At 41.5% G+C, this 13,926-nt stretch overlaps 1 protein-coding gene across 3 annotated transcripts in view; it reads right to left on the reverse strand.

Moving 5' to 3' along the window:
• tnr (tenascin R (restrictin, janusin)) overlaps positions 1–13,926 on the reverse strand; it is a 110,971-nt gene that overhangs the window by 25,775 nt on the left and 71,270 nt on the right. For all 3 annotated transcript variants that reach the window (XM_034613116.1, XM_034613117.1, XM_034613115.1), the window contains 3 exons: positions 11,448–11,567; positions 10,955–11,098; positions 965–1,084 (listed from right to left, as the gene is read on the reverse strand). In XM_034613116.1, coding sequence (XP_034469007.1) covers positions 965–1,084; positions 10,955–11,098; positions 11,448–11,567 — 384 coding nt within the window. The remainder of the gene's footprint in view (positions 1–964; positions 1,085–10,954; positions 11,099–11,447; positions 11,568–13,926) is intronic.

Here is a 13,926-nt window from a genome sequence, read left to right on the forward strand (position 1 = left end):
GCCACATTTTCTATTTTCTTTTTCTATTTTTCCACTTCGGGCTCACATACATGTTTTTCGGGTCACAAGAATCATTGCATGAAGTGGCCCACTTCCGTTTGCGGTCTGGACAATAAATAAAGGTGGAGATCGCTAAAATCTTGACTGGTGAGTTTAAAAAAAAGAGTATCTTTATAATGACTGCCAACAGTGGCCGATTTCTTCAGTCAGTTTTTACACTTTCGCATTTCACCTTGTGCAACTTGGAAGTCATCCACAGTTCACAGAGCAAATTATAAAGCTGGCTCTGAGGGGCTGAGCAGCGTGGCTATCTTTTGTACCTATCTGGGTATGGCTGTCAGACAGTGAGGACACGGGCAGCATCAGAATCGTATGCTGCATGCGTACTAACTGGGATATTCATGCCGGGGCTTAGTACTTTCACCGAGCGTAATGAAATGAAAACAAGACAAATAGGCCCATATTGCCTCAGAGGACCTATTGCGTTGATCTCACTTCTTGATGGGGAAACCTTGATGGTACCTGTCACATCTCAGCACGCTGCACCTGAATGACCTACAACAAATATCGCTCATTACGCTCCGACTCTGCAGGCTGATGTTACTGCAGTCGGTGCTGTGATTTGCACTCAGTGAATGTAGCGTTTTGTCTCAGAAATAAGTTGTTATGTAAATTTTACAGCACCTTTCATAGCCAAGTGCGTCATGCAACGGCAACATAAAACACTGGCATCAGTACAAAAAACCTGATGTGTAAACAATGTGAGTGTCCTGGTAGCCAGTGTGAGGAGAACACCTTAGTTTTTCCTTATTTGCACCTTCAGAGGAAAGCTTATATCCCTTAACAGTAAATGCTAATTTAGTTCTCGTCCTATTTCTGAAAACATTTTTTTTAGTGTCTAATAAACAAATTATTAAAAGTATTTATTTTTTACTTCTTATATTGTAATGTTTTGAAAACTTACCTTGGTTGTGTGTGAGAGTCAGCACGTAGTTGTCAACACTGGACAGAGGAGGATTCCACCGCAGCAGGGCTCCTTGTGGAGTGATGTTGAGGGCTGTCAACTCAGCTGGCATGTCCATGGCTAGGATGACAGTCAAACACAAATATATAAGCCCATGGTTTTCAAATGAGACTTGGTCAGTGTGTGATATAGGGTTGGATAATGTACAGGTGGACCTGGTGAGAAAAAGCCCAAACAATGTGCTCACAGGGGAATACTGGGACTCTTCTATGGAAAAGTAGCTGAGCCCAAATAGTTACCCAACTTTTTTTTTGTTGCTAAAGTTGCTAAAGGTCTGAAAAGTCAGTAAATCTAGCAACAAAGACACTAACTTTAACTGTGAAAGTCACCGTAATGACATTATAGAAACACTTCTTTTCTGCATCGTTCATTCTGTTGAATAAAAGTTTTCATATTGTCGCACATCAGTAAAGATAAACACAGTTAAGAATATGTGTGTGAAAGGCTCATATTGGCTGATACTGATATATCAGTCAGGCTCTAGTAGTTTCATCACTTAGTCAGCGACAGATATTCTTTCACATTTACAGGACTGGCCCAAATGTTGCAGTAGAGCCATAAAATAGATGAAAAAAACTATATTGACTGGCTTCTTTAAGAAAGATTTTCAGTTACATAAAGATTTCACTTTACACAAAGATCCACTCGCTGCAGTTGATAAATTGTTTTATGTATCAAATTAGAGAAAACACTGAAAAAATTCCAAATGTCTGTTAACTGAGCAGCGCTAAAAACATTCAATTTACAATTATGTAAAATTGGAAAAAGCAGCAAATTGTCTTGTTAAAAACTGTGGAACAAGAAAATAGAAGGTTAACTTGAAAATGTTGGATTTAATTATATATACATCAGTTTCATTTGTATAGTGCCAAATCACAAAATACATTATCTCAAGTCACCATCTCAAAGACTGCACTATAATTATATGTTAATTACACCGAAACAATTCTGAATAGAAAACAATTGTTCCACCTGCATCTGAGTTACAATAAAAAAAATGACTGTTGCCATTTTGATCAGTTTCCTGGGTTCTAACACATCAAAGTAAAATGATGCAGCAGAACAGGCAGAAGAAACTCTCACAGATTCTCCTGAGCCTGACGGTTCCCTGGCTCGTCCCTAATTTCACTCTCAGACTGCTGGACATGTCAAAATTGAGTTTGAATTTAATTATACCTTTAACCTCAGTGTTTCAACCTCCATTTCTTCACAGGCCTGTTATTTTGGCACAGCTACAAAGTGGCAGGAGAACACACAACACTGCGTGCACACGAGCATGTGCTCCAAAGCTCTGCCCGGATGAGCTAATTAATATCGCCCTGCCCTCGTCAGAATTTTGAAAAAAAATTGGGCTCATTAGCACATCGAAATGAGTTAGTCTTTCCTGTCACTGAAAAAGATGAACAAACCTAATTAAAATCATTACTTTAATTGCAAAAAAGGTTTAAGTGAATTTAATGGAGGCTTGCCAAGTCAATTAGATTGGCAATGAAGATAGAGTGGGGATGGCCAAAGAAAAAAAGAAAAATAAACAGGTCATCCTCTATCATCAGAGCCTGTGATAATCCAATCATTACTCTCCATCTCCTGATTGCACTGGCGAAGCACCGGCTTCAGCCAACTACGTCACGCTCACACTCGGATCAGTATCTGGAAGTCAGGCTCCCCTGCTCACCGCCATGTTTGGGTTGGGACCAGAAAAAAGGATGTGATGCAGCTACATGATGGTGGGAACCTCCGCACAAAAAGCACAGCCTGTACATGTGCTACTCTGCAAACATCTACCACTGAATACAGAAAAGCATGAGCATTGAGATAAAGATTGTGTGCAGCTCGCAGCCTCCTCCAGTATAAACCTGCTGTTCCTACAAAACAGTAGCACAATACAGCAGTGATTACAGAGCAACTCCTAAAATGAAGTGTCAATTAGACATATGCTCAGTAGAGTGAACAACCGAACATCCCACACGGGATTGTCTAGTTCTTATAGACGAAATGTAAATGGAAAAAAAGGAAGAAGTCTGATTATGTTAATTATTTATCTGTAGTAAACATTGTATAAAGTCCTATTTGTTACCATAAAACAGCTGGAAAAATACAACCCCTGAACATATTTGAAATCCACTAAATCCAGGTTTTCATTTGGATCTTCACTATAAATGTACACGCCCATTGATACCAACCTCTAAATATGTCTTAATTTTCTCATCAGGATTCACATGTAATCTCTGAGAAATCAACGAAAATGTTGAAAAACACTTGCAATGTTAAAGAAAAAAAAAAAAAACTTAGATCTACCCCCTTCATCTGGATCCACAAAATAATTTCATGGGTTCTTCCCTGACCCATCCTGCATTCTTGCATTAAGTTTCGAAGTAATCTGTAGTTTTTGCATAATTCCGCAATAACACAATTAAGTACTAAATACTGCTCTGATTCTTCAACCCTGATCTAAAGGCTGTAAAACCTAAAGACAAGAGAAGAATTAATACTTGAGTTCTGTAGTGATAATCATTAAGTATTGTATAATACTTCAATATATCAGACTACAACCTAATCTTTCTACCTGCTGAGCTACTGTTAGCTACAAACTGATTATATCACCCTGAGTAGAACTGACTGGTTCACATTCATATTTACTGTCTTTTAAATATGAGCAGAACACAAGATTCTGACTCATCTTCAGTATCATGACTCTCATTTAACAGCTGCTTATAAAAGACTCCATATTGGCTGATAGTGTTTGTTTTCTCCTGCTCGTGCCTCGAGGTCTTTACTGAACATGTGGTTTTTCTGAAGACTTCACGCGTCTCGGGGGCAAAAAAACATTTCTCGGGAGGAGGAGAACCAACATAATAAATGAAAATCTAAGCCGATAAGCTTTGCAGTCCCAGAGCGACCCCCCATTCCACTTGTAATATTAATTTGGCTGGAGCATGTTGCCGTTTTGCGGGGAAAACTGCAAGTGTGTCGATCGCTTGTAGCAGAGGGTTTAGCTCCTGTACTCTTCTCAGCATCGTGTCTGTGTATCCCCTCATGACTTCTCAGTGCATCTCGACTCTCGCGCTGGAAGGAAAGTGCAGAGCGCCGGCCCTTCTGCTTCAGTACATCTCACCACACAGTCCAAAGGCCGAGCGGAAGGCTGCCGGGTTGTGATACTGGCAAGGAAGTTTTGTCTCTGGGGTCGTGCAGCCTCCCTGGTCACAGTTGCCACATCGCAGTATTTTAACATTTATATGTTAGTATTTTAATACTGGGCTTGTTTTGGTCTTAGGTTTCTCATTTGTCTCCCGAGAGTTGGCAACACTGTCCCTGGTAGACACCTCATTCGTTGCATGGTATGAAAGAAAAACAACCCCTGGTTAATTGGTCATGTTTCACTTTTGTTTCTTCTTGTGCACTTTGTTTTAAACTCCACTTGCATGCTCTGCCTCAGGTACAAAAAATAACCGACCGAGTGAGACATCTGCCCTGTGAAGTGTTATGCTTCTATCTCGCAGGGAGATGGAGAGATCTGACTGTTCTTGCAAGGCATCAAACTTGAGTCCCATGTTGAGCACAAAGGTCGGACAACAGAGCTGATGGCATTTACAAGAAAACATGACCCTTTCTGTGGAGCTTTGTCCAGCTTGTTCCACGGATACAGCACTTACACAGGGCACGGTTCCTTTGCTGGAAGCTGCCCATCTTGCACTCAAACTTTGTCCTGTAATTAGAAACTGCTTTTAAAGAGTCTTTCAACAGGCAGACGACTCTCTTCGTCTTTTTCCGCATGATGGAGGCTGCACGGTTTATCAAAGACAGAAATTGATTGCGACCTGCAGCCTCCTCAAGACCTCGGCACCTCCCACGCGCAGCTCCGAGCGCTTGTTTATACAAACGGCAGATGAAGACGCTGGGAGAGCGGTTGACGACTGTGATTTAAAAACTGACCAGATACTGAGAACGACTGAGGCACCATCACATGCAAAACAAAACAAGAAGCTCATTTAAAAATTGTTTTGTGTAAAGCCCTGAGGAGTCTGCTTATTGACAACTGTTGTTGTGCACCTCTTGTTATCCGAGAGGCAACCTCCTCCACCCTGATCCCATCCTCTGAAACATGCTGATGTTTCCTAACCCTCTTTGGTTTGGCAGCATTCCCCTTGTTGCTTTAAAATGCTATATGAGTCATGGATATCAGCTCCTTCTTCTACTTTGCTTGCTTTTCTGTCCAGCATTGAGGGATATCATCATTCGCTCTTTTCCTCAATCGTTTCCCAGATCCGAACTGCCTACATTCCCTGATTCATCGTCTTCCTGACCTTGTTGCTGTTGTTCTGCTCCTGTTCTCTTTTCTCCACCTCCCTGAGAAGCTCCTGCTGCCGTCTGATTCGGTTCATTCTCTACAAAAAGCAATCCTGTGGGCCTGAAAGAAACAACACCTCTGTGTGAAGTGCTTCCCTCTGCTTTTCCTTGTGTTCTCAATTTGTTTGTAGCTTGAACTGATTTTTAGGAGCAGCTACTAAACTATTACTGTATATGTGAAATAAACACATTTTCATCACAAGAAAAGGCTAGATTACCTCCAAGCTCTGTTAATTTCTGACCTGGGCTCTGCTTCAGTATGGATACTTAAAAATCAGGATTATCATATAGACCTATAGCGTAATCCTCCATAATATAGCTGGAACAGAATCCTGATCCTGCATCCAGCACCTCATTTGTCACAATTAAAACCTGTAAATACACTCACTGAATATTAGTTAATATCGCCTCTTCTGTCTTTCCTTTGTTTCCTGTGGAAGTTTTTTTTTTAGAGATGTCAATCACTCAGGCAATGCAGTGATGCCTGAAGCGTCAGGGAGTTTGCTCGTCTACTCTGGGCTCCACTGTCACTTGTTATTTTTTGCTCCCTCAGCTTGAGCCTTATTTATCTATGGAAAAATAGCAAACACAGATGATTAGCTGAGATATACGTGGCTACCGCTCAGCTGTCGTTTCACAACCACAGCATTGTTTGTTGTGCGTAGGAGCTGCGACAAGACGAGGAGATCAATGCACACACATAAAGAACGCCTTACTTAGTTGTTGTTGTTTTTTTTAGCCTGGTTGCAAATTAAACACAACATTCAACCATATCTCCGCCAGGTTCAGTGCACTGTTCTGCTATATGAGGGGATGGAGGGATTAACAAGGGAGATTTATTTTGGTAATTTTGCTAATAAGGAGGATGGCTACCTTCCTCAAGTTGCCTACAGGTTGTTTGTCTGCACTCCGCTGTTAACTATCTACAACACAGCGGGCTGGATTATCATTACAAATGCAGCTAATAGTTTACTGACCGACAGACTCGTCTCTCTGTACCGACCCCAAAGAGATGCAATCCTCACTAACTTTATAGAAATCCCAGAGATGCAGAATAGATTTCCCTCTGTACTGGTTCACAATACGTTTAAAAGGTTTTGAAAAATCCAAGGAGGTTCTGTTTTCACCCTTGTTTGCTCGTTGGTTGGTTTGTTTAGCAGTAATTTACTTGTAACCCACTGAATTATAAATCTTGCTGCAGATCCAGACAAAGGGACAGATACAAATTTTTTAATTATCACTTTCATTAAAGGCCGGGTTGGCAAGCTGTTTACACTTTTTATCTTATCAGGGAAACATTAACCGCTGATTTAGAGATGATAGCCAGAAGTCACGGAAATGTCGGCAGTGCACGTTCGATTGCATCTTTTCAAAGTGTAGCCGTCTCTTGTTAGTTTACCAACGCTGCCGAAACATGGCTTCTTTTTTAAATTTTCACAGATTTCCCAGAGGATAATTCATCGATCTCAATAAACTGGTGTCTATGAGTGTGCACGACTTGGAGCAGCTTGATTGAATTCGAGGGGACTGCTGGGCCTTGGTGGAGGTGTGCGCTCTACTGAGAGCCATTCTGGTGTTGTAGTTTGATTAACTCATGAAATAAAATGTTGATAGGGTTTATACGCCTGCTGACAGCTTTAAATCTGCCCTTGATTTTATTGGGGACAATTACAGGGAGATGTTGCAGTGATGGGACAGTTAATACGTCTGAATAAGACGACAGGAAAAACTGCTCCACGCTGACTGTGTGTGTTGTGGAGTACGGTCCTTCAGAGGCAGCAGTGTTGGTTCACTAGGAGGTCAGACTGTTTTGTGTTATGTCTGCTGTCATCATGTAGACCAGTAGACGGTGCAGTTAGTCAGACACACAGGGCTGTTTCACTCGCCGGTCGATCACTGCATCTGCTCTCATTATTGCAGAAGCTGCACTGCCTCTCTGTACAAAACATCCGGTTTTCAGTGTGTACGTGTGTCCTCCATATTAACCCCAGAGCTACACTGGATGAGTTTGTGATATAATACCAGAGGTCATGAGAGGCGGACCACGGCCATACGAATAACTGTGTCTGATGAACGTGAGAGGTGCTGCTGCAAAGCTGCAGGAACAGATTTTAACGCTGGATTTAGATTCTGAATAAACGCTCGGTGGGGGTAGATACGCCAATACATAGATTTAAAAAGTGAGACATGACCAATAATTATTCATAACCAGCAGGTACTTTCAGCAGCTGAACCTGATTCAATAAATGTTCATTATGCAGACTCATAGGGAGAAAGAATTAACTACACATATATCAATGGGCATTAATTATGCTTTTAAGTGCAGGGTTAAGACGATTTTTTTCTCTGAGCAGGCACATGGCGTTAACATTATTATTATCCTTTGTCCACAGGTACTCAGGAACCACTTGTTAGCCATTGTATAATTAGAAGTCATAGTTGTCCCTTTCTTTGGCTTTTTTGTGAAGTGTGACTAAAAAATAAGAGTCCACTTCCTTTAAATGAGGTCTGAACAAGCCAAGCTGGTTTCTTCTCAGTCTCACATTAACCTCTTAATGTCAGTCTCTATTTTGCATCTTCTCCTAGAGCCTCTCCCTGACCACATGTTCCTTAGGCACATGTTTCATTTAATTTACACAATAACGGCGTTGTTTACTGACAGAGGTTTTATAATTTTTTTAAAATATATTGTATATAACAATTCTTCATTAAAATGTCTAAAATAACTAGATCTTTGTTAGATATTTTGTTGCCTCCCACTGTTTGTATTGGTCACTCATAATGAATCACCATCATTCATTTCTGATAATGGAGGTGAAGACAACAACTCCCATGATCCCACGCTGCTTCATGACATGAGTAAAGAAGGTCTTAACTAACCAACTGTTAATTGGGATTTTTAAGGTATATATTAACAAAGTAAACCATCTATCTTCTTTCCACATGTCTGTGTACAACAATGGGACATGCATGGATCTAAACAGTCTTTTTCCAACTTTCATTTTTGGAAAGTTTTATACTTAACAGAGGGTCCTGACTTTTTGCTAATGAGCAGCGTCATTAGCCATTAAACAGGCCATCACTCGGTCCATTTAGTGTCAGCCCTCCCATATTCATCGAAGTGCTGATCTACCTGCTGTGTTGGCAAAATAAAAAAATATGGCATCATGATTTTTTCATCTCCTTTAACAGTAATTGCTTAAATAAGAAGTGAAGTAAGTAGCAACTCGAGTCATTACATACTTAACCAGGCATGCTGGATTATTCCTCCAATCCCTTGTTGGGCATTGTGTGACGTGAGCAAAATGTTATTTACTGTTCCTAACAAGCTTGACTCTGGAGTTATGTTCTTTTCAGGCTATTACAGTCCCGACGGCTCTGCTCATTGTGAGTACACTGGGACTGTTAGAAAAGGGAGCTGATAATAAAGAGAGAGCGAGACAGAGACGGCAGCGAAAGGGAGGAGAAGACACTCTCTGAGCTTCTTCTTTCTCACTGGATTCTTGAACCTGCCGGCTCCTGGTGAATCAGGTCTCATTGGCATGCAAACACACCTCCTGCTCTCATCTCCCCTGCTCTGTGCTCTCCTCAGTTCCCCCTCATACACACACACACACGCAGGCACGCTCGCGCACACACACACGCAGGCACGCTCGCGCACGCACACTCACACACACACACACACACACACACACACACACACACACACACACACACACACACCGAGGATTACGCACAGCTCTGGGAGGGAGTGTTAATCTTTTCTCTTACAGAGAAAGAACAGTGTCTCGTATTAACATGCATGTGTGTGTGTAGGTGATGTTCTATGTTTTGCTCAACTTAAGATTCAGTGCTAAGTTAAGCATCTGAAAGCAAGAGAGCTGGAGACTTTCCACTTATAATGATGCATTGGGGGAGACAGGGGGAGCGAGACGCAGGGAACAGAAGATTATAGCAAAAATGGAGAGGAAATAGACAGTGGACAGAAAGATGGAGGATAGGGAAGAGAAGGGAGAGAAAGAGTGGGAGAGATATGGAGAGTCATAACAATATGTGAGAAAAAAGGGATACGGAGATAAGCAAAGGGAGGAAAGCAGAGGGAGATGGAGGAGAGTGAGATGGAGCTGGGAGTAGGTTACCAATTACTGGGTCATGGACTGGACAGTTTCATCTATTGCTGCAGCAAAGATTGCACCTCCTGCAATGCCAGCTGTACCCTTAGATTCTGTCTGATGTCGGTCTGTGTGTGTGTGTGTGTGTGTGTGTGTGTGTGTGTGTGTGTGTGTGTGTGTGTGTGTGTGTGTGTGTGTGTGTGTGTGTGCGCATGCGCGCGCGCGTGAGACTGTTGCTCTTTTTAGCACAAATCTCCCGACGGAGTTGTTATTGTTGTGGGAAGAACAATAGGCCTGAAAGTGTAGTAGACAGGGATTGAAGCAAAACAGAAAGGTGGTGTTGGGGGTGGGGGTTTGATTACTTTTGCTCCTGGGTGTGCTAATTTCTCCTGCGGACCATCCGCCGGCCCACCAGGACAAATCCCACTTAGCTTAGACAGAAACATTGTGCAACCGTGGCGTGTGCTCACTGTCCCGCTCTGCATTGCTGATCTCACTCACCATCACTGTTTGGTCTTTACAAACATTTGTCAGCTCTACAGCAGAAATTCGGCACAAATAGATTAGCATAAGCACTTTGCCACTGAACACGATGGACAGAACAAAAATGTACTGTGATCAAACGCAGACGCTTCCACATAACTTCTTTCAGGAGCCAAAATGGTTCTGCACGCGATGACTTGCAATTTACTAACTAGCAATATGTGCAATTAATTACTGCCACCTACTGACATATGAGGCACATAACACGACATGAGACAGAACAACCTGAGCAACAAATCACGGTGAAGAGATGACTCGTGCTCAAACTTGGCCTCTCAGAAATCTAATTGATGCAAATCCATCAAAGCAACAGAGATATTTAATCCCCGAGTGGAGGGGGATGAATTCTTCATTAATTCTACATGGCAAACATCTGCCCCTCAACAGTACAAAGTCAGTGTAACATCCAGAGCCCATGTTTGAATAGAGCAGGCAACTGTCCAGAGAATTCAGGTGAGAGGGAGTCATGCAACTGGCGTCAAAACCAGAATCATTACAGATGACTCTGTAGCCTCATCCATCATTTTGGATGATTTCCACACTATGCTTGCTGCGTCTTGTCCTGCAAACTCGACTCAAGCGCCACGCCTTGGCTAGAACAAAAAAAGCTGGTGAGAAAAAAGGTGAGCCATACAAATCTCCTGCTGTTTGCAGAATGTGTGAAAGGGCAAATCTGGACACTATCCAGACTTCACATGAGAAAACAGCTCATGAAAAATGGCCACGGAAACGATAAGTTGCTGCAATATCAACTTTCAAACTTCTTCAATCCTCAATAAAACACAAAGATCAAAAAATTGTCCCTGAAAATGATGGTGGGAGGCTGCAACTGATTGGTTTAGACTGAAAGAAAAAAAGCAAAAAACCCTCCTCTCCCATGAAACCATCCATCATGAAGTTCTAATAATGTTTCATTATTAGCTCCCACCTGTAAAGACGGAGGTGCTGACCACTTTGCTCTCCTGACTCCCTCTGACAGCGTTGAGACTGATCTCATATTCCGTAGCAGGAAACAGACTGGACAAGGTGTAGTTGGTCACATCACTGTCAATCACCAGGCTGTCCACTCGACCTGCGGGAGACACCAGAGAGCGGCATCAGAACATCACATTTCTTCATGTACGGAGTTATGCTGCTCAGTCAATTGTTGTACACAGGGTAAATATTTAATCAAAGCCAAATTTTAATTAGAATTTTAATTAAATTTCACTGATAAAATTTTAGAATTAATTGCATATAACAGGGTGTGGAACAGGGCGCTCTGCTACGACATATCTTGCACCAGAGAGACCGGGAACAGCAAATGCCATGTTCACTTAGCTGTGACAAGTATAAGCTGTGTGCCATGTATAGGTTGATATAATAAAAACTTTTTTAATAATATGCAGCTAAGACAATCTTCATGGTGAAATATGCGCTACCTTTGGCCGACTGGTAAGACAGCTTGTAGTATTCAAATGAAGCCAGTGGTTTGATCCAAGAGATGGTCAACACGTCTTCGGTCACCTCCGACACCGTCACTTCCTTTGGTGGGTCTAGTCCTGAGTGATGTGATGGGTAAAGATGTGTTATTGTGTGGTCAATATGGTCTCTGATACAAAATATATTCAATCAGTCACAGTCGTATTTTGTGGTATATAATTAAAGCAAGTTCAGGAATTTACATAGACATCTAAAAGCAAACGGTGCCCTTGAAAGCCACAATACTGCACTAATCCTTGTAAGGGTAATTTTTTTATCTCATCCTCATTACAGCTACATAAACAGACCTGTCCTTGGTCTGTGGACGAACATGCAATGTGATGCAAATGTAAATTTATATTGTAACGATCAAAAGATATTCCGGAGGAAATCCAGCTGCATAAACCTAAAAGAACAAAGGTTTGCACAGGTGTTGGTGAACGCAACATGAGCAAATGAGGTCCTTGACAAGGGGAGAAACATGTAAACCTACCACACTCTGTCTTTCCCACTCTTAAAGAATAATGATTGTTATTCACAAGCCCAGGGTTCAATTTATAACTCTTGACTTTGAACTCATTTAAATTCCACCTGTATGAAACACAGCAGGATTTTAATAAGTTGTGATAATTCATTTGTGCATATCTAACTGCGTTTGCTTCAGCAAACGTGGCACCAGAGAGTAATGGCTGAAAATGTTATTTGCTCATGAGGTTTGGTGTAGGTTATAGAATAATGCTGTCAGAGACTTCTACTACTGTTACTGTGTCTTTGTAGGAGATCACAATTCACTTTCCTCTGTGTTTGCCAGTATATGAATGTGGCCTTTACGAATCACACTTTGTTTACACCCAATATATTTACACCAATATGAAACTAGAAGGGCACTGAATAGAGCCCATACCTCCGCCAAGGCCAAAGAGTTTCCTTATGAAACCACATTTACATTCACTTGATCCATTTTTATTTGGATTTGCACCAAGCTTAACTTTAATTTATGTAATACACCAATGAGTCAGTATCTTTTCAGGGTCTACCAGAAAAATAATTGTAATGTAAAGTAACCAGTCCCAAGTTCACTGAATTTATTGAAACCACGAAAATGCTGAAAAAAAAGTTTTTGCGTAATCCTACAAACAAATCGACTCAGATGAAAACACAACCTCCTTGGCAGAGGAATAAACTCATCGACTATCACTGTGATTAAAACCTGTATGAAAGCAACATGTTTCAAATGACACAGCAAATGTAATTCTAAAAAGCCCCCCTGATTTAACAAGGAAAGCCAGAGAACAGCCTCTCATCTTCATCGCTTACGTTCAAACATGCAGGATCAAAGAGGGACGCCAAAATTACCACAGCCTAAAGACAGGTGCCTGAAACGCTGTACATCTGTCTCAAAATCCCCATCCAATTTCACCCTGCAAATCTGCTTATCAGCATGTGTGTGGGTGAATGTAAAGAGGGAGAGGGAGAGAGAGAGAGAGAGAGAGAGAGAGAGAGAGAGAGAGAGAGAGAGAGAGAGAGAGAGAGATGCTGCCAAGGTCTGGCACAAAAATCAGATGACAGCATGCAGGTGTCTCTGGCACTGATGCAAAGGTAACGTCTCTATTGTTCAACGCTGACTTCCCTCTTTTCCCCGTTTGTATTCAGGAAAAAAAAAGAAAAGAAAAGGAGAACGTCTCTTCTGTCTTTCAATTGTCTATTTCTCCGGCAGGTTAAAACAATGACCCTCTTCTCATTCTCCCTCTTCCCAGATGAGAACAGCACGCTCGTAATGGAAAGAAACGTTTCTGGGACTGCTTCTCGACAGTCATGTTTTTTCATAAAAAATGAAAAACAAACTGAGAGATTATGAAAGAAAGGGACTTAACAGATTTAATTCAACTGTGCAGATGGAAACGCAGCTCAGTACAAATGGAGGCCGACTCCAGCTCCTACACTAACTTGTACAGAAATAGTTTAAGCCTTCACATTGAGTCTGTCCTTTCCCTCTCTCTGCTTTCTCCTTCTCTACGTCCTTCCCTTTAGTAGAGCGCCATTTATCTGCACTTCAGACTCGAACGGTTAAAACAGCGTATTTGAATTTAAACTAAACACTGGATCATTATTCAGAATGGCAGTTGACTCAAGTTTCAAAAGAAGAAGAAAACCAGCTGGGACTGTTTGTGCAGCGTCTCTATATCCGGCAAAGAAAAACAAGCAGAAAATAAAAACCTGCGCGGCAGACGTCTAATTGCAAAACTCATTCTGCTGTGGCTCTGTGCAAATGAAATGCTCAAACAGCATTTTGCAAAGACATATTTGATCTGAAATCACTCTGTATTTCCATTTCTTACACAGATTTCTCCTCATCTTCCACCTTCTCGCTTTACCTCACACATGCTTATTCACTACTTTCAATCAAAGAATTCTTTTACCCTTTATCCTAACTGAATC

The sequence above is a fragment of the Hippoglossus hippoglossus genome, chromosome 17 (genome assembly GCF_009819705.1).
Source record: "Hippoglossus hippoglossus isolate fHipHip1 chromosome 17, fHipHip1.pri, whole genome shotgun sequence".
NCBI lineage: Eukaryota > Metazoa > Chordata > Actinopteri > Pleuronectiformes > Pleuronectidae > Hippoglossus > Hippoglossus hippoglossus.